At 41.4% G+C, this 25,375-nt stretch overlaps 1 protein-coding gene across 1 annotated transcript; it reads right to left on the bottom strand.

Moving 5' to 3' along the window:
• Window positions 1–1,199: 1,199 nt before the first annotated feature.
• Window positions 1,200–13,851, bottom strand: RXFP2 (relaxin family peptide receptor 2). Its single transcript, XM_074953679.1, is given in 8 exon segments — window positions 1,200–1,435; window positions 3,559–3,646; window positions 3,648–3,778; window positions 6,434–6,450; window positions 9,394–9,782; window positions 10,731–10,974; window positions 13,038–13,109; window positions 13,829–13,851. Coding segments are annotated over 8 exon segments (1,200 nt in total).
• Between the last annotated feature and the right edge of the window lie 11,524 nt (window positions 13,852–25,375).

The raw sequence follows: 25,375 nt of genomic DNA, 5'->3' as shown, positions 1-25,375 counted from the left end.
GACTTTAAATACAACATACTTGGCACATAGGAAGTATGTGAACACTCTGCCCAGCAGTCTATCTCACCCATGGTGAGACATATTAGCCAGACCCACACCATGCAACATACAGTGCAATATCACTGAGGCAAAGTAGTTTTGGAGACTGCTTCATCTATATCTATTCAATGTTAGAGAGACAGTAATTGGGAATTACAAGTATAATTGCCAAAAATCACTGTAGAAATGCTTTAGAAATTGAAGTGAGTGAAAGGATGGACACTGCTTGGCAAATTAAAAAAAAATCCATGTGGCTTCTGAGTTAGTGAACATTAACTATGTTCATATGTCCGTATGGAGTGGAAATCTTTTTTTTAAATTGGTTAGTCTCTAAGGTGCCACAAGTACTCCTTTTCTTTGAACATTAACTGTAGCTTGAGACAAGAGGTGCCTAGCTACATGAGCTGTGACACCAGATTTTTGCCTGCTTGGCACTGGTTCATGGCCGTAGTATACTGGCATGAATCGCTTTTCTAGCATTTCTAGGGAAGTACACTGAAGTAGAAATTTGAAAGGACATATTGTCATCTGGTGATCCCTTCAGAAGTAGCCAATGGCAATCCTACTCTTAGATGGCTACTTGCTAAATGCACTGGTTGCCTTTTTAAATTCAGGTTCCGACCTCTCATTACCCTCTGAATTGTACCCAATCTTGACCTCGAGAGTCAGTGCTGAAAAGTCACAGCTGCTCTGTCATTTTGGACCAGTTCTGCTTCCAATTTTCCTGATGACAATAGGATTACTGCATGACCTCAAACCTTATAATACTGTCTAAAACATTTCAGGGTGTAAAGTTTAATGGCTACTCCAATTCATCTCCCCCCATCCCCCATACCACATAGTGTCTGTAAGGACAAGCCAAGCCAATTTAGTCTTTGCAGGAATTAGGGCTTCATGGGGAGTGGGATGAATAATGAAAATGCCTCATTATTTTCAGCCCCAACACACAGTGTGCTTGCACTGAAACCTTTACATGAAACTGAAATGATAAAAGCAACAGCTGTCATTTTATCTTACAGGAAGATGAATACGAAGATGGTAATGACAAAGACATTTCAAAATGAATCTCAAAAAGATTAACATAACTAATTCTGGTACTTCCAATTCCCATGCTCTTGCTGAGAAACCGTAAATTAACTTATTTACTCAGCCCCCAAAAGTTATTTGTTTAAAAACCCAAGTCTAAGAGAGGAGGCATGAATTAAGGAATCATCTGTCCATACTATTGAAGTAGACAAGCTTTTGCTGTCATTTCTGAAAAACGATCTCCTTCGATATTTCTGCAGTAACTGCTTTAACTTCTCCTTAAAGAAAGTGGTGGTGAGAGTGTAGAGAATTGGGTTCAAGGCACTGTTTATTGGCAGAATAAATATCACTATCCAGGAAGTGACAGTGCCTAGAAAAAACCACAATGAAATAAAGAACTTTAGAAGATAATCAGCGTTTTCTTTTGGTATGAAGTACATAGAAGCAACAATGTAGTGTATTTTAAACTCAACACCTTTTGCTGTATTGAATTTTTCAGAACTATAATATAAAATCATTTTTATATGAAAAGGGCTCGAATATACACTTTCTATTGGGTTCTTTATTAAGCATAGCATGGTTTTTAATGGACGAGGGGAAAAAGGCATAAAACTGAAATATTTTCACAAAAGCTAGATTGTTAACCTGTGTGCTATGGCCAAATACTCTCTCATGTATTTACTTGCTGTCTATTGAAATAAAGCCCCGATTTAGGAAAACACTTAAACATGCGCTTAAGTCCATCTTTAGTCGGGACAGTACTTAAGCATGTGCTTAAATTCCATTGACTTCAATGGGACTTAATCAAATTACAGACATTGCTAATACTAATACCAATACCTAGCTCTTAAAGTTAAACGTGTGCTCAAGCGCTGTCCTGAATTGGGATGCTTTCCTGAACTAGGGCCTAAGACATGGGGGAAACAGGCTACCTGGAACACATATATGAGAGCCACCATTTATTTTCAACCATCCAAGTTTAACCACTTTTCCTACTGGGATACAAATCTTTTTCCAGGCAATCAACAGGTTTCCTGACAGTCTGCAGTGTTTGTATAATGCCTTTGTTAGCTTCATGGTGAAAGCTATTTACCCGACTTTATGCAAAATGTGAGATGTCAGTTTTCTAGAAGTGTAATGGAAAGGCAAGATGTTTTTATTAAAGCAGTATCTATCAGTAGTTGAATAGTTAGGGATCTGTCAGTGTTTCCCCTTTGGATTTTGGATTGGCTGAAAAAGTCTCTTAGCATATTTATATTTTCCAAGTGGGCAAATAACTGGACTTATTTTATGTATTGTGAGATTTTGTAGCCACCACAGTACAAGAGCTTTGTCACTGTATAATTCAGGTGAATGCTCAGTTCCTTACATGCATTTTGAGACGGGCATGCCTTAGTTTGAATCTAATTTCTGAACACAATGAAGTCAAATGTTTTGGCAAATATTTAAATCCTGACAGCATAATCCTTAGGTCCTTCTTCAGACAAAACTCCCTCCAAAGTCATAGAATATCAGAGTTGGAAGGGACCTCTGGAGGTCATCTAGTCCAATCCCCTGCCCAGAGCAGGACCAATCCCCAACTAAATCATCCCAGCCAGGGCTTTGTCAAGCCTGACCTTAAAAACTTCTAAGGAAGGAGATTCCACCACCTCCCTAGGTAACGCATTCGAGTGTTTCACCACCCTCCTAGTGAAAAAGTTCTTCCTAATATCCAACCTAAATCTCCCCCACTGCAACTTGAGACCATTACTCCTTGTCCTGTCATCTGCTATCACTGAGAATAGTCTAGATCCATCCTCTTTGGATCCACCTTTCAGGTAGTTAAAAGCAGCTATCAAATCCCCCCTCATTCTTCTCTTCCGTAGACTAAACATTCCCAGTTCCCTTAGCCTCTCCTCATAAGTCATGTGTTCCAGACCCCTAATCATTTTTGTTGCCCTTAGCTGGACTCTCTCCAATTTTTCCACATCCTTCTTGTAGTGTGGGGCCCAAAACTGGATACAGTACTCCAGATGAGGCCTCCACCAATGTCGAATAGAGGGGAACGATCACGTCCCTTGATCTGCTGGCAATGCCCCTACTTATACATCCCCAAATGCCATTGGCCTTCTTGGCAACAAGGGCACACTGTTGACTCATATCCAGCTTCTCGTCCACTGTCACCCCTACGTCCTTCTCTGCAGAACTGCTGCCTAGCCATTCGGTCCCTAGTCAGTAGCGGTGCATTGGATTCTTCTGTCTTAAGTGCAGGACTCTGCACTTGTCCTTGTTGAACCTCATCAGATTTCTTCTGGCCCAATCCTCTAATTTGTCTAGGTCCCTCTGTATCCTATCCCTACCCTCCAGCGTATCTACCACTCCTCCCAGTCAATGAGAGTTTTGCCTGAAGAAGCACTGGGCAAGCATTGCAGGGTTCAGACCTGTATAAATATTTGAAACTTTAACCAAAGAAGAAATAAGAAATCACATTCTCAAACAGCTGACTGGATTTACCTGGAATTTCCACCTGGTATAGGGAGAGGATTTTTATAACAAAGACAGGAATCCAGTAGATGGAGTCAGTGAATACTATAAAAAAAAAATTGATTGGCAACAGCAGCATCCATGTGAATGTTGCTTCTTACTTCTGATGTCTGAAGGGCAGTTTTTTGAATGGAATAAAACATACCGACATATGAAAACACTATTATGATGAATGCTAGTAGGTTCACACCTGTTGGAAAAAACAGAAGATTCAAAAACAGCAAATCCTATAAAAGGGATATCCTCATATCTTACTTGTCTCCCACCATTTTTATATTCTTTCTTCCTTTCTAACTTTATTATAAATATTCATCATTGCAGATAGCTTTTTATTGTTAGAGATATGTCCTATATATTTTCTGCTGTCACAAAGTCTTCTTATGTACATGTACAGATGTACTCCCCTCTGTTACATAGTGTGAAATGAAGGACTCTGCAGTAACTTACTATAGAAACAGATAGCTTCCAGAATTCCCCAGAGGTCTGAGCCCCTGACTAGATATGCTCCAATAAGGCTGGAACACAAAGTATCTGCAGGACTCCTGCATATCGCTGAAATAATGGCATAGTTACTGTGGAAGGGCCAAAACCAGCTGATACTTGTACTAGCCCCAGAACAGCTACCTCAGCTCTGTTCAGAAACCTACCACAACTTACTGCAGGAGGAATGTACACAAAACAGGATTTGCAACTTGTTTCTAAAAGCCAGTCTACACTAGCATCATATCGGTGTTTAAGAAGTGGACTTTTAGCAATGGGCCAAATTCTGTTCTCAATAAAGGGGGCTGCTCTGGATTTACACCAATGCAGCCAAAACCAGAATTCTGGTCCAATTATTGCTAATCTTCTTATAACACAGTTTTGCTGGGTAGGTGGTCTGGATGGGGCCAAAATCAGTTTAGACTATTTTTCAAAAACAAGCTATAGCCCAAATTTCATTTGACCCTGACAAACAGTGTTATAATACAGTTTGGTCAGAACCATGTTTAAACATTGCGCTAAGGCACCTATAAAGAGGGACTCCGCTTATCCCCATATGGTTAGCTACAGATGCAAACATGAGCCATGTATTATTGTTGGGTGTGTGTATAGATTTGTGACAGTGAATAAGGAACTCAGGATATTGCTACTCAAAATATCATTGTCTTGAGCCCCTGTGCCCATAGTGGTACAATCTGCTGGACTGCTGGCCTTCATGGCTCCTCCGGTGCACTCAATGCAGGTTTTGTAAAAACATAAAAATAGCTATACTGGGTCAGACCAATGGTCCACCTAGCACAGTATCCTGTCTTCCAACTGGCCAGGGCCAGATGCTTCAGCAGGAATGCACAGAACAGGGTACTTGATCGAGTGATCCATCCCCAGTCATCCAGCCTTAGCTTCTGCCAGTCAGAGGTTTAGGGACAACCAGAGCATGGGGTTGCATCCTTGATAATCTTGGCTAATAGCCATTGAAGGACCTATCCTCCATGAACATATCTAGATTTTTTTTCAGAGTAACAGCCGTGTTAGTCTGTATTTGGAAAAAGAAAAAGGAGGACTTGTGCACCTTAGAGACTAACCAATTTATTTGAGCATAAGCTTTCGTGAGCTACAGCTCACTTCATCGGATGCATACTGTGGAAAGTACAGAAGACGTTTTTCATGGTTTGTGTGTGTAAAAACGTCTTCTGTACTTTCCACAGTATGCATCCGATGAAGTGAGCTGTAGCTCACGAAAGCTTATGCTCAAATAAATTGGTTAGTCTCTAAGGTGCACAAGTCCTCCTTTTCTTTTTGTAGATTTTTTTAAATTCAGTTATATTTTTGGCCATCACAACGTCCCATGGCAATGAGTTTCACAGATTGACTGTGTGTTGTGTGAAGAAGCACTTTGTTAGGCTGTCTATTAATTCCATTGGGTGACCCCCTTTGTGTTATGTGAAGGGATAAATAACACTTCAGTATTCTATTTCTCCACACCATTCATGATTTTGTAGACCTCTATCATGTCCCCTGTCAGTTATCTCTTTTCTGAGCTGAACAGTTTCAATCTTTTTAATCTCCTCATTTTGATGCCCTTCTCTGCACTCTTCCCAATTCTAATGTATCTTTTTTGAGACGGGGTGACCAGAACTGCACATAGTATTCCAGATGTGGGTGTACCATATATATTTTATAGTCGCATTAAGATAGATAATAAGACAGAAACTATCCCTTTCCTAATGCTTTCTAACATTTTTTTAGCTTTTTTGACAGCTGCTGCTGCACATTGAATGGGTGTTTTCAGAGAACTATCCACGATGGCTCCGAGGTGTCTTTCTTCAGTGGTAACAGCTAATTTAGACCCCATCATTTTGTATGTATAGTTGGGATTATATTTTCCAATGTGCAGTACTTTGCCTTTATCAACACTGAATTTCATCTGCCATTTTGTTTCCAGTCACCCAGTTTTGTGAGATCCCTTTGTAACTCTTTGCAGTCTGCTTTGGACTTAACTATCTAGGGCAGTGGTCCCCACACTTTTTACCTCATGCCCCCACTTACCCTTCTCTGTGCCCCCCAACCCGAGACAGGAGCGGGGCCATGGCTCCAGGAGGGGAAGACGCAGACAAGGGTAAGGGGGCTGAGTCTGGAGCCACAGGAGGGGGTGGAGGTGGGAGCAGAGCTGAGGCCAGGGGCTGAGGCCGGCAGCCGGGGCCTTGTGCATGGGGGCGGGAGCTGTGGTGGGGAGCAGATCGTACCCAGGGCTCCACTCCCGGCCGCTGGTGTGAGGCCGGGAGTGGAGCCCTGGGTACGAGGCTGGCAGCTGGAGTTGGGACCAGAGCTGGGTGGTGCTCCCTTCCCGCCCCCCATAGAGGCTGACCCAGGCCCCAGCTGTGCCTCCCTGAACGTTCCTCTGTGCCCCCCTGGGGGGGCTGCACCCCAGTTTGGGGACCTCTGATCTAGAATAATTTTGTATCATCTGCAAACTGCCACCTCACGTATACACATAGGAAGACATGGTCCATTCTGTGAAGAGTGCAGAATCTAATCTTTATTCAAGACACAAGTGAGTGTAACAAACAAAAGGAGGGAAAGAAGTGGGGGCAGGGATATAGCTAACAATAATAAGATAATCCAATTATATAGCCATGGCCAATTCTAGGGGCCAGTAAGCATCACAGTCAGTCTGAACACCAGTTTCCAGGGGGTGGCATATCGCTGTGCCACTTGGCCATTTTATTTTTTTGTTTTGCTGCTCCATGGGGTGCAGAAAACGGTTTTCTGCCCAGGCTGGCAAAGGCTTAGGGCCTTTACTGTACATAGCTGCACTGATGCACAACATGATGGTTCCAAATCTTTTGAAACCTTTCCATTTTATAAATTAGTAAAATCAGGTATCCCCAACCAGCATTCAACCTCATCCTCACCGGGGATCATAATGGATCAAATCATCAAATTACAAAAGCAGACAACTTCGGTGCAGTGTAATAGCAGAAAATAGCAGTCATATAAGATTAACACAGAGAATCTGAGGAATCATTTCCCAAGCTAGGCTATAAATTGAACTGGGAATAAGCAGCCATAAAAAAACTAAATAAAAACTCTAGTATGAAATACACACCACCATGCCAAAGACTGAGCATTAGTCAAACTCTTGGCACACTGTCTTCCCTCTGCCCCACATTCCCTAAGTCACATTCATACACTGCCAAAATATTTATATTCCACAATTATCCCCAATTTTTGTCTCTTGGTCAGTGTTCCCAGGTTTTCTTTTAGCAAAACAGGCAAAAAATAACTATACACAAAAATATATGCACAAAAATCACACTCCCCTCCCCTGAGTCACAAGTGTGAGGGCAATAAACTTTCCAAAGACTACGTCAAACTCATGTAGCAATCCCCTGTTCAGTTAAAAGGGGAAAGAAAAAAAGAAAAGAAAAGGCTTCGGGCAATGCCACTTGGCAGGTATGAGCTCGCAAAGAAGGCCTCGCCTCTTTTCGAAAACAGAACCAAACTATGAACAATGGAAATCTTCTATGGTGAGGCATCCTGCTGAAAAACCCATTATACTTAGCACTGATTTGGGAAATACTGCATTTCCTTGTTCCCTGAAAATGTTATGAGCTGTAAATATAAAAGGACACAACAGTTGCTGGTGAGGGAAGATAGCTCTCTTCTGTGTTCTTGCTATACTAAACTATTCAGTTTAAAGATTTTGGTTTGAGGCAGTTTTCCTGGAACTGAGAGAATGACCTTTTTGAGAGATCTTGATCTCTTCCAAGGAGGTTTTAGTGCAAGCTCAGGCAAATGAAGAGAATTTTTGTTTTAGGCTCCAGTTCGGCAAGATGCTAAAGCAGTGTGTAACATTAGTCACATCAGTAGCGCAACTGGGTTGCATTTGATCACTTTAAGCGCATGAGCAATGCACATATATAAATACTTTGCTGAATCAGAGCCATAGTCATTTTTACTTGGGACTCACTAGAGTCCCAGTCCTGCAACTTTTACTGACTCAAGTAAGTGTTATGTGAACAGTCTGTACTCATACAAATCATCCCATTAAGATACATGGGACCACTCTGTTGAGTAAGGACTATTTGCATGACCAGGGTTGCAGAAATAGGACCGGTTTTAGATATATTTTATTTTTGTTGCATTCACAGTAGGACTGGCTCATTAAAAAAGAAAAATTCAGAGGTTGCTGATCCACATGTTTAAATTATTCCATCCACATACACTGTTTGCAAATTTTGGGGTTTATTTTAGATTGTCCCCCCGATCCCTTTTTAAAGTATCAAAAATCCAAGGAGGAGTGAATATGGTTTTCAGTGCTTAATAGGAGGCTATCAAAATTATTTTCTGGAAGATGATTTCCTATAAATATTTTATTGATATTAAAATTTGACAATAATAAATTCATTGCAAATACATTATTAAGACCTTGTTTGTTCTCCTCAATTGCCTCCTGTGTAAGACTCTTCTCATAAACAACAATTTTCTGTCCTTCCATTGAACCACTTTATTTAAAAAGTTATTGTTCCATAGTATGACTTATGGATTAACAAATATATGTATATGTTACAAATATAGGCTGTGGTTACAGAAATCCAACCCGCCTCCCCGAGGTCCATGTGCTCCTCTCTTGCAGAAAAAACAGCATGCAGGGAGCAGAGCTGCACATAAAGACAGACAAGAAAATGTTGCAAGAGTTAGCACAGTATCACGCCAGCCAATATGCATGCAACTCCTACTTGTGGACTATAAAGTGGACTTGGATAAAAATCCTCTTGTAGAGGAACACTGAGGATACCTCTCTGGGGAGAGGGGTCCCCATTATTGTGCAGGAATACTGAGGATACTTCTCTGCGGGAGGGGCCCCATGTTATTAGGAAAAGACAGGTAATAGAAATGGGGGATTTGATTATTAGAAATATAGATATTTTGATGTGTGATGATTGGAAGAACTGCATGGTGAATTGTCTGCCAGGTGCAAAGATTGCAGACCTATCAAAACATCTAGACAGACCTATATGCAGTGCTGGGAGCAGATGGTGGTCAGGGTACATTAGGGAGAAAGGTAGAGGAGAGGTCCTGGAGGCCAAATTTAGGCTGCTAGGTAAGTGATTAAAATCCAGGACCTCCTTGGTAGCATTTTGGAAAATGCTTCCAGTTCCCCATGCAGGGCCAGTTAGACAGGCCGAACAATCGTTGGGACCACTGTAAAAATATATCTACTATACATGAGTTTGCTGTAGTCTGGAAATCAGTTTTTGTATTGCAATAAGAGAAACAAGCAATAAAGACGTATGAAAATATTAAACTTACCAAGAAAAATACCCCTTGCCTCCAATTTCTTCTGTTTGATCAGAATAAAGTGGGAAACAAACTCCATTTTTTCCATAATACTTTCCAAAAAAATCCTCATCCCAAAATGGGATTATTGCTATTACAAATCCAATAAACCATATGGCTACAAGGATTATTATTGTCTGATGCTTTCCTGGTGGGATATTACTGAAGGGAAAGACAATTACTAAATATTTTTCCAAAGTCAGGTATGTCAACAAGACAGAGACCTCTGTAGAAAACATGTCCAGGAAACCCATGTTATGACATGGTAAGCCCTCCATCCACAGTACAGCATAGTTTTTATATTGTCCACCATATTTAATGTCAGAGACTCCAATGGAGAACAAGTACACACCCATCAGACAGACAATCAGCACCTACTTAAAAAGAAATTTTCACAATTTATTTAAAAAAAGAGTAATTACATTTAAAGATTTATATACTAAAAATGTTCTTAGAATTGGCCAGATCCTGGCTGATATATGCAGTAATGTAATTTAACCCAGGGTTTGTGGCATCAGAATGAATTTGATGGAACTGGCTGAGATCATGCCATGAATACTGGGTCATGGCACCATGGTAAATCTCTGAACTGCAGGTAACCAACACCTCTCATTTGACAATCACATACAGATAGGGAGATGGAACTACAAGGTAGTACTACTTGAGCCAAGGGAGAATTCTCTTAGCCTGGAAGTAGTATCAGATTCCATATCCTCTCTATAGGATAGAAGGGGGAAGCATCACACACTCATTTTATAAACTGAAGCCAGTATAAATTGACTTTAAGGAAGTTGCACTTGTTTATAGCAGATCTAAATTTGGCCCTGTGTTAATATTGTTCAAATGCAGGCTCTTAATTCCAAAATTGTTAGACAAAATATGGTACATTAATTTGGAGTCAATATAATTTTCTGGCTAATTACGAAACATGAAATTCATAAACCACAGTGGAGTTTACTAGCTGCTGGTGACAAAACTGAGAAGAATAAGATGACATGGCACATCACAAAATGCATGCAATAGCCAGTCCAACACTGGTTAACCTTTCTGTTTTCTTGGATGTAGAATTAACAGTAAAATTAATAAAGTGAAACCATTAGGCTGCATAGACTCTTCTTATACATTTTGACCATTTGAATTTAAGAGTTAAAAGCAACTTTCTGCTTATATTTAGAATATTGGAAAATGGGACAAAAATAGCAAAGTTTACTAATATTCTGAAGTTAATGCATTGCTTATATTTTTATCTATAACGTAAATGGTTGAATACTCGAATATACATAGTACAATGGTCTGTCAATTTGATTTAAAAATAATACCACTAATATATACTTACAACACAACATTTTGATAGACGTGGTGTGCTTCTTGTTTTCAGCTCTGATAAATGAGCTCATTCCAATGACAAAAGGATTTCCAAAACAGGTAACACAAGCTGTGACCGAGACAAATACTCGAAGAACATTATTAGCCAAGAGGTTCTTAAATGATGAAATCCCATCTGTTAATGGTGTGCATATTTGCACGTGGAGTGCATAGGAACAATACCAAAACTTTTTGAAATAGCTGAAAGCAAAGAAATGAACATATAAAATTGCTGTTCAAGCACAGGTCAAAGTCACAGTTATGTATTAGCTATGCAATTACACATAAAGAAGTGAAAGAAAGGAAATTCTAACAACCAAAATTATGCCTATTGTTTAAGTAGGAGGTGTAATGTGAATAGCATTTTGCATTAGTCAGTGTAACATGCAGCCAAGGTGTAGCCCTTGATCTATGGCTGATATTAGAGGTCTTTTTGTCAGCTCAGCTCAAAGGTGGTTTTGTTTTGAGAACGTGGCTATTTTGAATTTGTAACCCTAATGCATCCCTCTGCACTAATCCAATTCTGCTGCCTTACTTTTCTTCATACTGGGTTGACAAAGATGCAGATCTGTTACAATGTCTTGGCAGAAAAGATTTTGCCAGGGCACTACTTTGCTTTCTGCATTAACAGACTGCTGGTGTGTGGACTGACTGTAAGTTGATAGCTGACATTTAAGGCCCTCAGCAGACTGGGTCTCATGTATGTTACTGAGTTTCTGACAATTCTGACTTCTTAGGCCAGATGGAATGTGGTTTCTGAGGAAGGCCCATGTCTGCAGAAGGGGTGTGTGTGGAAAAGTTCATTCCCAATCTATAGTAAAAATAGTAATAAGTTTAAAACTATTGACATTAGGGCTGTTGATTAATCGCAGTTAACTCACACAATTAACTCAAAAAATTAACTGTGTATAAAAAAAATTAATCGCAATTAATCGTACTGTTAAACAATAGAATACCAATTGAAATGTATTAAATATTTTTGGATGTTTCATTATAAAGAGATTGCACTACAGTACTTGTATTAGGTGAATTGAAATATGCTATTTCTTTTGTTTTTTACAGTGCAAATATTTGTAATCAAATATAAAGTGAGCATTGTACACTTTGTATTCTGTGTTGTAATTGAAATCAATATATTTGAAAATGTAGAAAACATCCAAAATATATAAATAAATGGTATTCTCTTATTGTTTAACAGTGCGATTAATATTGCGATTGATTTTTTTAATTGTGCGTTTAATCATGATTAATTTTTTTAATCACTTGACAGCCCCAATTGATATATATTTACCGGAAGGAAATATACATGGGTGGTGCGTGAACCACTGGCTGTGGGAGGCTAGCCCCCAGCCACGCCCTTCCACCTGAGGCCCTGCCCCTTCCGTGCCCCGCTGCCAGAGTCCAGAGCCCCCCGACCGCTGGCTCCTGCCCCAGGCTAGCGCCCCCAGGCCCAGAAGAGTGGGTACTGTGGCCACAGCCTTCCGAGCCCCAGAGCGCCAGGAGGTGCAGCCCCAGTCCTCCCAGTAGGGCAGGCAGCGTGGCCACAGTACGTGCCCCATCCTGCTTTCCACTCACTGCTGCTCCACTCCCCCTGGCTCAGGCTGGTGCCATGTCGCCCACCCTCCCAGCGTTCCGGGGCTGGGGAGGCTGGGGCAGTGCCACCTGCCCTCCCAGCACTGGGGGGGGGGGGTCCTCTGCCTTAAAAACGGGGGGGGAGGGGAGAGGAAGTGTTTTGTAGTTCAGAGGCATCCAATAGTACTACAAGCTAGGACATGTTGTGAAGCTAATGAGACATGACAGTAGAGGAAAATAGTCATGTGAAACACACATTACTGTCTGCACAAACCTATACAGCTCTTCCCCCAGCCAAAATATATGTACTCTTTGCATACAGTAAATTTCTGGGTAACTACCTCTCTTATGATATTAAGCACTTGAAGAGCTATTCTGCTTCCCAGAAGTATGCGTAACTCCAAGTAATCAGGCAGAAAACCCCACCACCCCATGTCATAAAAGAGGTTACTGTGTGGAGAAGAGAGGAGTGATGCCCTATGGAAATATGAATTACATGGAGAAAATGTATTTTTCTTTATTTTATTTGTATAAAATGATATACTTAATTTTTTTTTTGCAGAAACAAGACTCCATTGTGACAAATATTTTAGTATTTAATAATATGGAAAGACTTAATAATCAGAGCTACTTTGTACATTCTTATATGGTAAAGAAATGTCACCATGATGTCTGCTATTATCCATATGTACATGTAGGAAAGGTTCCTCAGGGGCTGAAACATTCTTGAATTTATATTTGGAATCTCTATAGTTTCCAGGTCTCTGGAAAAGAAGTACATTTTGTTATGTATCAACAAACTTTAAAATAGTTTTTTATTTTAGTTATCACATCCTGAATTACACGAACAAGTGTATTTCCCAAATCACAGGGTAATAAGTAGCCTGTGCACAATATGCTGTTTCAATAAGACTACGCTTAGTATTTTGTTCATCACAGTGAGCTTGTTTATGGAAGAGTATAGAATCATAGAAATGTTTAGGACTGGAAGCTACCTAGAGCTCATCAAGCCCAGGCCCCTGTGCTAAATGGTCTAGTAAACCTAGACCATCCCTGACAGGTGTTTGTCCAACCCGTTCTTAAAAACTTCCAATTAAGAGGATTCTACAACCTCTCTTGGAAGCCTATTCCAGAGCTTAATTTATAGTTAGAAAGGTTTTCCTAATATCTTACCTGACTCTCTCTCTCTTGCTGCATATTAAGCCCATTACTTCTTGTCCTACCTTCAGTGGACGTGGAGGACAATTGATCATAGCCTCTCTAATAAAACACTTAACAAATTTGAAGACTATTATCAAGTCCCCCCTCAGTCTTCTTTTCTCAAGACTAGACATGCCCTGTGTTTTTAACCTTTCCTCATAGGTCAGGTTTTTTAAAACTTTTATCATTTTTGTTACTTTCCTCTGGATTCTCTGCAATTTGCCCACATCTTTCCTAAACATGGCACCCAGAACTGGACACAGTGCTCTAGCTCAGGCCTCACCTGTGCCAGGTAGAGCACGACATTCTTGTTAACACACCCCAGAATGATATGACCCTTTTTCACAACTCATCACATTGCTGATTTACAGTCAAGTTGTTATCCAATATAACCCCCAAGTCCTTTTCAGCAGTGCTACCACCTAGCCAGTTATTCCCCATTTTGTAGTTGTACATTTGATTTTTCCTTCCTAAATGTAGTACTTTGCTTTTGTCTTTATTGAATTTCATCTTGTTGATTTCAGACCAAATTCTCCAATTTGTCAAGGTCATTTTGAATTCAAATCCTGACCTCCAAAGTGCTTGCAACCCCTCCCAGTTTGGGGTCATCCACAAATTTTATAATCATACTCTCCACTTCATTATCCAAGCCATTAAAAAAAATATAAAGTCCTGGACTCAGGACTGATCCCTGCAAAGCCACATCTAGATACACCCTCCCAATCTGATAGCAAACCATAATTAAGTACACTTTGAATATGATCTTTCAACCAGTTGTGCACCAACCTTACAGTAATTTAATCTAGACCATATTTCCCTGAGTTTGCTTATGAGAATGTCATGGGGGACTGTTTCAAAAACCTTTACTAAAAATCAAGATATATCATGTCTACTGCTTATTTCCCATCCACTGGGCCAGTAACCCTATCAAAGAAGGAAATTAGGTTGGTTTGGCATGATTTGTTCTCAACAAATTCCATGCTGGCTATTCCTTAAAACCCTATTATCCACTAGATGCTTACATATCTATTGTTTAATAATTTGTTCCAGTATTTTTCCAAGTATTGAAGTTAGCCTAACTGGTCTATCATTCTCCAGGTCCTTTTTGTTCCCCTTTTTAAAGACAGGCACTATGTTTGCCCTTCTCCAATCCCAGAGGATTTCACCCATCCTCCATGAGTTCTCAAAGATAATTGCTAATAGTTCTGAGATTGTTTCAGCTAGTTTCTTAAGTATTTTCGGATGAATTTCATCAGTCCCTGCTGTCTTGAATACATCTAACTTATCTAAATATTCTTCAACCTGTTCTCTTCCTGTTTTGGCTTGCCTTCTTTCCCCCGTTAATTGTGTTCAGTAGCTGGACACCCTTAACCCTTTTAGTGAAAACTGAAGCAAAATAGCCATTAAACACCTCAGCCTTCTTGATGTCATCTGTTAAGGGGTCACCTTTCCCACTAAGTAGAAGACCTACACTTTCCTATGTCTTTCTCTTGCTCCTAATGTATTTAAAGAAGGAAATTAGGCCTCTTCTGATTGCCTTTTATGTCCCTTGTTAGGCTAAGGCGCAAAATGAGTTATGCCTTTCTGATTTTGTCCTTACAACCTTGTGTGTTTCTTTTATAATCCTCCTTAGCAATTTGTCCATGTTTTCATCTTTTGTAGGATTCCTTTTTGATTTTCAGGTCATTAAAGAAAGCTCCCGATGGTGCCATACTGGCCTATTTACTATTTCCATATGTCATATATAATTTATGCTTTGTCTCCACTAATCTGGGATTCACTAATTTGAGTGTCCAGTGATATCAGATCTCAGTCTCAAAGAACTATGATTTCCTGCTTGATTATTAGGGTTATTGTGCCCGGAAATCCTTAAGGAATACACCATGTTTATAAAGGAATGAAGGGAATCCAATAGAATATTGTAAATATGCCAGATATCCAATTCTTTATGGCACTACTTTCAGCAAACTATAACAGAAAATATTTTAAGGATACCAAAAATGTAAAAAAAGCAAAACAAACAAAAACCAAAAGACAACCTCCCCTCACTGTCCCCAAAAATCTACAAAAGTCTGAGTCCAAATAGTCTCAAATGATTTAGAAAATGTAGTTTTTGCCTTGTTTTGGAAACTATTGTTCAAGGGAGACTGTACACTCACAAAGAGTGTATAGTTCAAATAACTACAGATCTAAAGCTTTTTAGATCAGTCAAAACTTGGTGTATTGATTTGATTTTAAATAAATGCCCCAGTTCAGCGATCTCTATATATCAGCATGTTCAGTTTCCCTGCTGATATCTTAAAGGAATCCATTTTTGAAAGACACATTATAGTTAACAATAGCATATAGCAGTCACACATTCATGCTCTAAGTTTTGTTGACAAATTTTAAGACTAATTTTGTTGATTTATACAGAGAAAAAAAGTGTAATTGGACCTGGTTAACTTGCATCTTTAGCAACCTCCTCTTAATTGGGATTTAAAGAATTAAGATTAATAAATCAAACTGGTACCTGTGCATGACAATAAGTACCTGATTTATCTGTATGCCTTGATGCCATTGGGAGAAGTACATGCACAGATAAACCAGGTATAGATTAACCATACCTACTTGTATTCCATTAACATAAACTTCAGTCTAGTTTATAATAAATTACAAATTTGACTTGTTATAGATTGATGTTTATAATCTGCATTTATTTGTCAATGGACAACCAAAAAGGATGCAGAAATTCTGCCATATGTTTCATGTTTGGCTGTATGTGGGTAAAACCAGAGCAGGAGATATACGATGGTCCCCCAATGAGTTCAATCACAAATTTAATTAGCACTTGTTTATATATATATATATATATATAAATAAAAATAAAAAGCATCATCAGTATCCAGTGGTGAGCTGGAGCTGGTTGTTAAATTTAGAAGCCCTTTTAGAACCGGTTCTAAAAGGGCTTCTAAATTTAACAACCGGCCAAAAGTGGTGCCTTAGGCGCCGACTCCGTGGGTGCTCCAGGGGTGGAGCACCCAAGGGGAAAATTTGGTGGGTGCGGAGCACCCACCGACAGCTTGCCGCCCTGCCCCGCGCCCAGCCCCAGCTAACCTCCTCTCCGCCTCCTCCCCTGAACGCCCCAGCTTCCCGTGAATCAGCTGTTTGTGTGGGAAGCCACAGGGAGTGGGGGGTGAGGGGGGCTGAAAAGCAAGCGGCAGCTTTGCGCTCAGGCCCAGGGAGGCAGAGGTGAGCTGGGGCAGGGGGTGCGAGGAGGGCTGCCTGCGCCGCAGCAGGTAACCTGGGGGGCGCACAGGGGAACCGCTCCCCGCCCCAGCTCACCTCCGCCTCCCTGGGCCTGAGCACGAAGCTGCCATCTGCTTCTCAGCCCTCTCCGGCTTCCCACACGAACAGCTGATTCATGGGAAGCTGGGGGGGGGGGCGGGGCCAGAGAAGCAGAGCGGGACAGTGCGTTCGGGGAGGAGGCGGAGGCGAGCTGGGGCCAGGCGTGGGGTGGGGAGCTGCCGGTGGCTGCTTTGCACCCACCAAATTTTCCCTGGGGGTGCTCCAGCTGCGGTGCACCCACAGAGTCAGCGCCTAAGGCACCACTTTTGATGTAATCAGTGAGGGGGAGTGGCTGCTATGCTCCCCCACCCCTAGGAGCCAGAGGGACCTGCCAGATGCTTCCTGGGAGCTGCCCCTGGTAAGCATCACCGGGGCTCCCCACCTCGCCCCCTGGCAGGTCCCTCTGGCTCTTAGGGGCGGGGTGGGCACCCACCACGGTGGCCCACGAGACCCTCCTGCCCAGTTCTGGGGGAAGTCAGGGGACAGGGGAGGGGGGTGGATGGGGCAGAGGTCCGGGGGGGGGGGTGTCAAGGAATGTGGGGGGGTTGGATGGGGCAGGAGTCCCGGAGGGCGGGGTTGGGCAATGACCCCTTTGTGGGGTGAGGAGGGAACCGGTTGATAAGATTTTGGCAGCTCGTCACTGAGTATGTCCTCTGGAATGGTGGCCAAAGCATGAAGGGGCATATGAATTTTTAGCATATCTGGCACATAAATAGGTTGCAACGCCGACTACAAAAGTGCCATGCGAACACCTGTTCTAACTTTCAGGTGACATTGTAAATAAGCAGCAGGCAGCATTATCTCCTGTAAATGCAAACAAACTTGTTTGTCTTAGCAATTGGTTGAACAAGAAGTAGGACTGAGTGGGCTTGTAGACTCTAAAGGTTCACATTGTTTTATTTTTGAGTGCAGTTATGTGACAAAAAAAAAAATCTACATTTGTAAATTGCACTTTCATGATAAAGAGATCACATTACAGTACTTGTATGAGGTGAACTGAAAAATACTATTTATTTTGTTTTATCTTTTTTACAGTGCAAATATTTATAATAAAAAATAATATAAAGTGAGCTCTGTACACTTTGTATTCTGTGTTGTAATTGAAATCAATATATTTGAAAATGTAGAAAACCATCCACAAATATTTATAATAAATTTAAATTGGTATTCTATTATTGTTTAACAGTGCGATTAAAACGGCGATTAATATTGATTAATATTTTTAATCGAGTTAATATGTTTTGAGTTAATTGCTTGAGTCAACTGCAATTAATTGACAGCTCTAGAATACTGAACCATCATTTACTTGAATCTGTTGAGAGACCTAGCTTCTATTACACATTATCAGTTACAGCATAAATCACTTTGGGCCAGATTCTGATCTCAGGTACACCAGCATAAATTCAGAGTAACTCCACTGACCTCAACTATTTTGTATTTATGCTGGTGTATATCCTGTGCAATTTAGAAGGTGAATTTTGGAAGCATGTCAGAAATTTGCCTGCATTACAATAGTATTTTACAGACTGTTTTTACATATATGCAAGGGTATCAGTGGGGAGTTTACAGGTTTCAGAGGGGACTTCTCCCCCCATATTTTGTGTATTCTCAAAGCAACGGACATACAAAAGAACCTTGTCCAGATGCATTGGTCAAAACACAACACAGAACTCACAGATTCTTTCAACAATGAGCTAGGATATACAAATAGAGTTATGTAGTTAAATTGCATTGGTCAGCAACTGCGTTAACTGGGCCTGGCAGCTCTAACACAGTATTCTTGGTATGGGGCTTCCCCTGAGATGCTGTATGAAATTTGGGTTCAGAAGTGTCTGAACTCAGCAAGGAACATGCCACAGGTACTAGTACTTTACACTGGATTTTGATCTTTTGACTTTACACCTGATCACATTATATAAAAATGATAACACTGGTGACTTCCAAAGCAGCAAGAAACTTTTACAGGCTTCTTTTTGTGTTACATTCCTTCCAACTTGAATAGATAAATCATATTACTAATCTTGACAGATAGGTATGTTACTACTCATATACCAACTACCTATCAAAGACTGGTGTGTGCGCTCCCATATTCAAAACAACCAAACTTTTCTGGATTGCTCAAGTTTATTTACTTTCAGCATATATACTCATTCATATTTCAAAAGAGTTCCCTGTCTTTCTAATGCTATCCTGATTCTGCAGTCTCTTCCAGGACTGGAAGATTTATAGGAACAGTTACACTCGCTATATTTGTTCTGTGAATGATCATGAAATGAAGCGCTGGAATGTACTGAAAATAATCCAAATAGAAAAACCATTCTGATTCAGACACCATATCTTGGCATCCTCACTCCGGGTCACAGCACAATGCAGGCTTTGAACATCAATGATTTTCATGGTAAGGCAAGATAGGGGAAAGGTACTGAAAGATGACGCATAGGAGAGCTACTAAGAACAGTTTGTGGCTAGTACCGACTTCTACCTGAAATGATCCGAGCCTTTTGAAGTAAAGAATTGCCGTTTTTGCTCAGTAGAGAATTTTAAACATTCAGACAGATGTAAGAGGTTTTCCTCTTCTTTAACAAAAATAGAATAGCTAGAAACTCAACTATACAAAATTAATGTTTAACTTTCCATTTCTGCAGATTACTGGAAAATGTCCATATAGTACATCAATGTGGTGGTAATAATTTTAAAGTTGTACTATATTCTTGTGTTTCACCTGCAAACATGAGGAGTCTGGAATAAGTATTTCTGGCACGAAGATGACATGAGGAAGGGAATCACAGATTGCGCATACAAGGGCAGACCTTGACCCTAAGTAGGGGGAAAAACAGAAAATCTTTTGAAATCAAACTTTTATAGCATACCTATTTTATAAAATATGATTGCTGCAATTTATTCCTCTGTAAAGCTTTCTTTCAGATTGCTATGATTTCAACAGAGGTAATTCATAGCAATCTGAAAGAAAGCTTTACAGAGGAATAAATTGCAGCAAACATTCTGGAACATAAGACTTACCATACTGGGTCAGACCAATGGTCCATCTATCCCAGGATTCTGTCTCTGATAGGAGCTAGTACTAGAGCTTCAGGGGGAGTGTACAGAACAGGGCAATTTGGAGAGATCGACCCCTGTGTATGCCAGAAGCCAGGAGGAAGTCAGAGATTTAAGGTCACCCCGAGTCTGGGGTTACATCCCTGACCATTTTGACTAATAGCTACTGATGGACCTATCCCTCCAAGAACATATCTAGTTCTTTCTTTAACACAATTATACTTTTGGCCACCACAAAATCTCATGGTAATGAGTTCCACAGGTTAATTGTGCATTGTGTGAAAAAGTACTTCCTCTTGTTTGCGTTAAACCTGCTGCCTATTTATTTCATTGTGTATTGTGGGAAAGGGTAAAAACATTTCTCTGTTCACTTTTTCCACACCATTCATGATTTTATAGACCTCTATTGTATTTCCCTTTAATCCTCTCTTTTCTAAGCTGAACAGCCCTAATCATTTTAGTCTCTCCTCACATTGAAGCCATTCCATACCCTTAACCAGGGCCGAGTTTCCAGTTAGGCACAGTAGTACATGCATAGGGGTTCTGGCATTCTAAGGGGGTTGTCAAGTATGTGATTTTCTAGCCCAATTAGACTATTTGTAGCTGACAGTTGCCAGGGTTTTTTAGCAGTTAAGAGTTGTGGTATTTTGGTCTATTTTGCTGCCCTGCTGCCACTGGCCACACTATGGGGAGTTCCTGGTGAGGAGGGAGCCTCCTGAGCTGCCCCATCCCCTGCTGACATGCCCCACACACCGCTTGTCTCATGTCACGCCCCCTCCCCTTAGGTAATGTTTGCTGCAGCATGCGCAGAACTCTTTTCCAAGGGAGGCAGAATTTTTTTTCCTGCAGAAAGTGTGCTGCAGTTCTGCCTTTTGCCTACCAGAGGCCGCTGTGGCACCAGAACCAGCTTGCGTTGAGGCTGACTGTTCTGGTGGGTGGCGGCAAACAGCTAGCAGGTGGGTGGCGGATGCATTTTTCCTCCAGTGAAAAGTCACAGCAGCCTTCTTGGAGCCAAGTTAGGAGGCAGAGTGGGCCACAAAGAGCTGCTGGGAGGTCAAAGGGCCACATGGGGATGCGGGAGGGGGGCTCCAGGCCAGGCCACATGGGGAGACAGGGGGTGGAGCTGAAGATGCTGTGCCTAGGGGCACGTAAGCTGTAAATCTGGCCCTACCCTTAACCATCTTTGTTCCCCTTCTCTGAATATTTTCCAGTTCCACAATATCCATTTTGAGATGGGGCAACCTTAGGGCAGGGGTGGGCAAACTTTTTGGCCCTACCAATGCATATGGATAAAGAAAAATTTTAAACCATATATCTATTGCTACACCAAGCATTGGTAAAAAAATTTTCATTTTTATTAATTTCAGGTTATTCATTGATTAAAAAGGAAAGTACGTTTGCTGCTTATAGTTTTTCATGGTTGGCACCAATCAGGTGTAGACATGTGCGTAGATCTGATTTTTGAGCTCAGTTTCACACCACATCACTCCTGCTTTACCGCAAGGTAAGTACCAATGGAATCAGGCCCTGGTACTCAAAAGAGGAAGTGGAATTTGAACTAAAAGGAACCGTTCTGATCCAATTTACACTGGGAAAAGCAGGAGCTGTTTCACTTAAGTCAGTGAAGTAGCAGCACTGGTGTGAAATCAGAGGTGGGCCCATCAGTAGGGCCCTACCAAATTCACAGCCATGAAAAATGCATCATGGACCATGAAATCTAGTCTCCCACTGTGAAATCTGGTCTTGTGTGTGCTTTTACCTTATACTATACAATTTCACGGTGGAGACCAGCATTTCTCAAATTGGGAGTCCTGACCACAGTTACCAACATTCACGCGGTAAATAAGCACCCTGACTTTCACAATAAGCCAGAAATCAAGTTAATACCATTTCAAAACAAGGCCAAAACAAGCCAATCCCTAAAAACCCCAACATTCTATGTGACTAGATCCCCCTGGCATGCAGTCTGGCATTGTGGTGGGCCCTCTGTGCACCCCTGACTCTCTCCCCCCTTTGCCCCTGCTTGCCCCCTGTCATAAATATAAAGGGAAGGGTAACCACCTTTCTGTATATAGTGCTATAAAATCCCTCCTGGCCAAAGGCAAAATCCTTTCACCTGTAAAGGGTTAAGAAGCTAAGGTAACCTCACTGACACCTGACCCAAAATGACCAATGAGGGGACGAGATACTTTCAAATCTGGGGGCAGAGCTTTTCTCTGTCTGTGTGATACCTTTGCCGGGAACAGATCAACAATGCAAGCCCTCCAACTCCTGTAAAGTTAGTAAGTAATCTAGCTAGAAAATGCATTAGGTTTCTTTGTTTTGGCTTGTAAATTCGCTGTGCTGGAGGAAATGTGTATTCCTGTTTGTGTGCCTTTTTGTAACTTAAGGTTTTGCCTAGAGAGATTCTCTATGTTTTGAATCTGACTGCCTGTAAGATTATCTTCCATTCTGATCTTACAGAGTTGTTCTCTTATTTTTTTGTTTGTTCTAATAAAGTTCTGATTTTTAAGAATCTGATTGGTTTTTTTGGGTCTTAAAAATCCAAAGCTGGTTTGTGCCCATCTTGTTTATTCTCAAGCCTCCCCAGGAAAGGGGGTGTAAGGGCTTGGGGGGATATTTTGGGGAAATAGGAACTCCAAGTGGTCCTTTCCCTGTTCTTTGTCTAAATCACTTGGTGGTAGCAGCATACTGTTCAAGGACAAGGCAAAGTTTGTACCTTGGGGAAGTTTTTAACCTAAGCTGGTAAAAATAAGCTTAGGGAGTCTTTCATGCAGGTCCCCACCTCTGTACCCTAGAGTTCAGAGTGGGGAGGGAACCTTGGCACCTCCCCTTGCCCCTGCTTGCCAGGAGCCAATCAAAAAAAAAAAAAACAAAATAAAAAGGCAAGCTGCAACAAGGCAAAACCTAGCCAACAAGCAACTCACAAGCTAGTTAAGCCAAAAACAAGCCCAGTTTCTGCATTTTTTTTCGTGGGTTTGGCATGTCTGGCCCTGACCCAATAGAGAGTTGCAGGGGGGTTGCAAGGTTATTTTAGGGGGGTTGTGGTATTGCCACTTTTATTTCTGCACTGCCTTCGGAGCTGGGCAGCCGGAGAGCAGTGGCCGTTGGCCAGGTGCCCAGCTCTGAAGGCAGCACCCTGCCAGCAGCGGTGCAGAGTTAAGGATGGCAATACTATACCATGCCACACTTACTTCTGCACTGCTGCCTTCACAGCTGGGCAGCTTGGGAGTGGTGGCTGCTGACTGAGGGCCCCGTTTGCAGGCAGCAGCGCAGAAGGAAGGGTGGCCATACCGTACCAGGCCTTCCTTCCTTCTGTGCTGCTGCTGCTGGCAGCGCTGCCTTCAAGGCTGGGCTCCCAACTAGAACCTGTTGCTCTCCAGCTGCCCAGCTCTGAAGGCAGCCCTGCCGCCAGCAGCAGTGCAGAAGTAATGGTAGCAGTACCGCAACCCCCCCCGACAATAACCTTGCAACACCCCACCCCCATAGCTCCTTTTTGGGTCAGGACCCCTCCAATTAAAACTCCATGAAATTTCAGATTTAAATAGCTGAAATAATGAAATTTACAATTTTTTAAAATCCTATGACTGTGAAATTGACCAAAATGGACCTTGAATTTGGTAGGGCCCTACCCATCAGCTACTAATTTTAGTGGGGCCTGGCTCTGATGTCATACTGATTTTACACCAGGGTACCTCAGTTAACTTCAATATGGTCTGTGTTATGCAGAAGGTCAGATTTTGACTATCCCCATCACAGAGTGTGATGGGGATAGTCAAACTTAGTGGTCAGAGCTGTGGCAGTGAGACCTAGTGGCTGGAGCCAGGGGGTCACAGCAAGAATCAGGAGTCCAGAATGGGGTTGGAGCAAGGCTGGAGCAGGCTAAGGCTTGGAAAGTCTGTTGCCACTATCAGGCAAGGAAAAGTTCCAAGCCTTGGAGTGAGGTTGAGCAGACCGAGCTGCTGCTCCTCCTGTGAGGCTTATATATCTACCCTGCAATTCACCAGACCACTTCTTGGCTTGTGGATTGGCTCGAGCCTACCACAGGAATGATTCATCAGTGCATGTGACTTAATCAGGCTCGAGTTCAGGAGCACTCATCACCTTACACGTTAGATGATTGTAATGATCCCTTCTGACTTTAAAATCAATGAATAGAATTACACTCAATATGAGAACAGAAGCAGGCCCCTACTGATTCAAGTAAGCACAGTTATGTCTCAGGAGGCCTATCACCTTCTAGCACAAATAAGTAGTTCACACAAACATGCCAATTCATAATAATGGACATATTTCTTTGGGAAATGTGTTGGATTTGCACAAAAGAAACTGAACTATGGAAACTATATTTTTGCTGTGTCTGAGAAGCATGGAACATCTAGGAAATGCACTTTAAATTAGACTGGGAAGTACATGGACTTCGGAAGCTAATTTGGTATGTGAAAGTAGAAGTATATGGAAGGGGGCTCTAGTACATTTTATTTTAAAATGTTGTAACATTATTTGCATGTAAAGGGGAGAGTTTTTTGTCTTTTAAGAATCTGAAGTTATGCTGTAGCCCCACCTGCTGGATTGAGGTACAATATACCTGGCTGACACTCCCTGGGCTTCACATGAAGAAAGTAATAGTGTCTGGCCGAGGGTAAGGCTCCTTAATCTTTCATGTGGGAAGAATAATTTTGCTGCGTGATATAACCCTGATTCTGTGAAGCAAGGTGGATCTGTGTTTCAGCTATCTTTCATTAACTGCTTCTATTAACTATTTCTATTATTAAAAGGCTGCCAAGCTACACTTGTCATTCTGTAAGTCATCTATGGAAAAAAACTTTCTAGTGGTGGACAATATTATGGACTTTATATTTCTTTTTAAAGTCAAAACTGATTGTTCTTCAGTAAAAGTAACAAAGTTTGTAACCATGTTGTTCAGTCTCTCAGAAGACTTCTGAATTTATATTTTAAGAGCTGGATTATGCTTTCAGTTACACAACTATGCAAAAGTGTTAATTGCCCACTTCATTTTAAGTGGTACCCTACAACGCGTGCCAACCTCTTATGCTTTACAGTCTGTCCCACCTTGTATTTATCTTGAACACTCTGCTTACAATATTTTAGACCCGAGGAAGAACTCCATGAAGCTCGAAAGCTTATCCCTTCCACCAACAGAAGTTGGTCCAGTAAAATATATTACCTCACCCACCTTGTCTCTCTCATGCCTACTAAAGTCAGTGGGAGTTTCATGGCTGTAACAGAGAGTAGAATTTGGCCATAAGACCATATCCTATTTCTAGAAATTAAACACTTAAACACCGAGAAGCAAAACCACATTGGGAAAGTCTGGTTGAAATCCAGTAGTTGCTGCCTGTTGGGTATCTGCTTCAAAATACACAGGCTTCTGCTTAAAGTGAAATTAAAAGGAGGTGGGAAAATTCTTTCCAATGTACAAATA

The sequence above is a fragment of the Natator depressus genome, chromosome 1 (assembly GCF_965152275.1).
Source record: "Natator depressus isolate rNatDep1 chromosome 1, rNatDep2.hap1, whole genome shotgun sequence".
Taxonomy (NCBI): Eukaryota; Metazoa; Chordata; order Testudines; family Cheloniidae; genus Natator; species Natator depressus.
The sequence above is the reverse complement of the archived record's forward strand: the minus strand, read 5'-3'. Positions and strand labels throughout refer to the sequence as shown.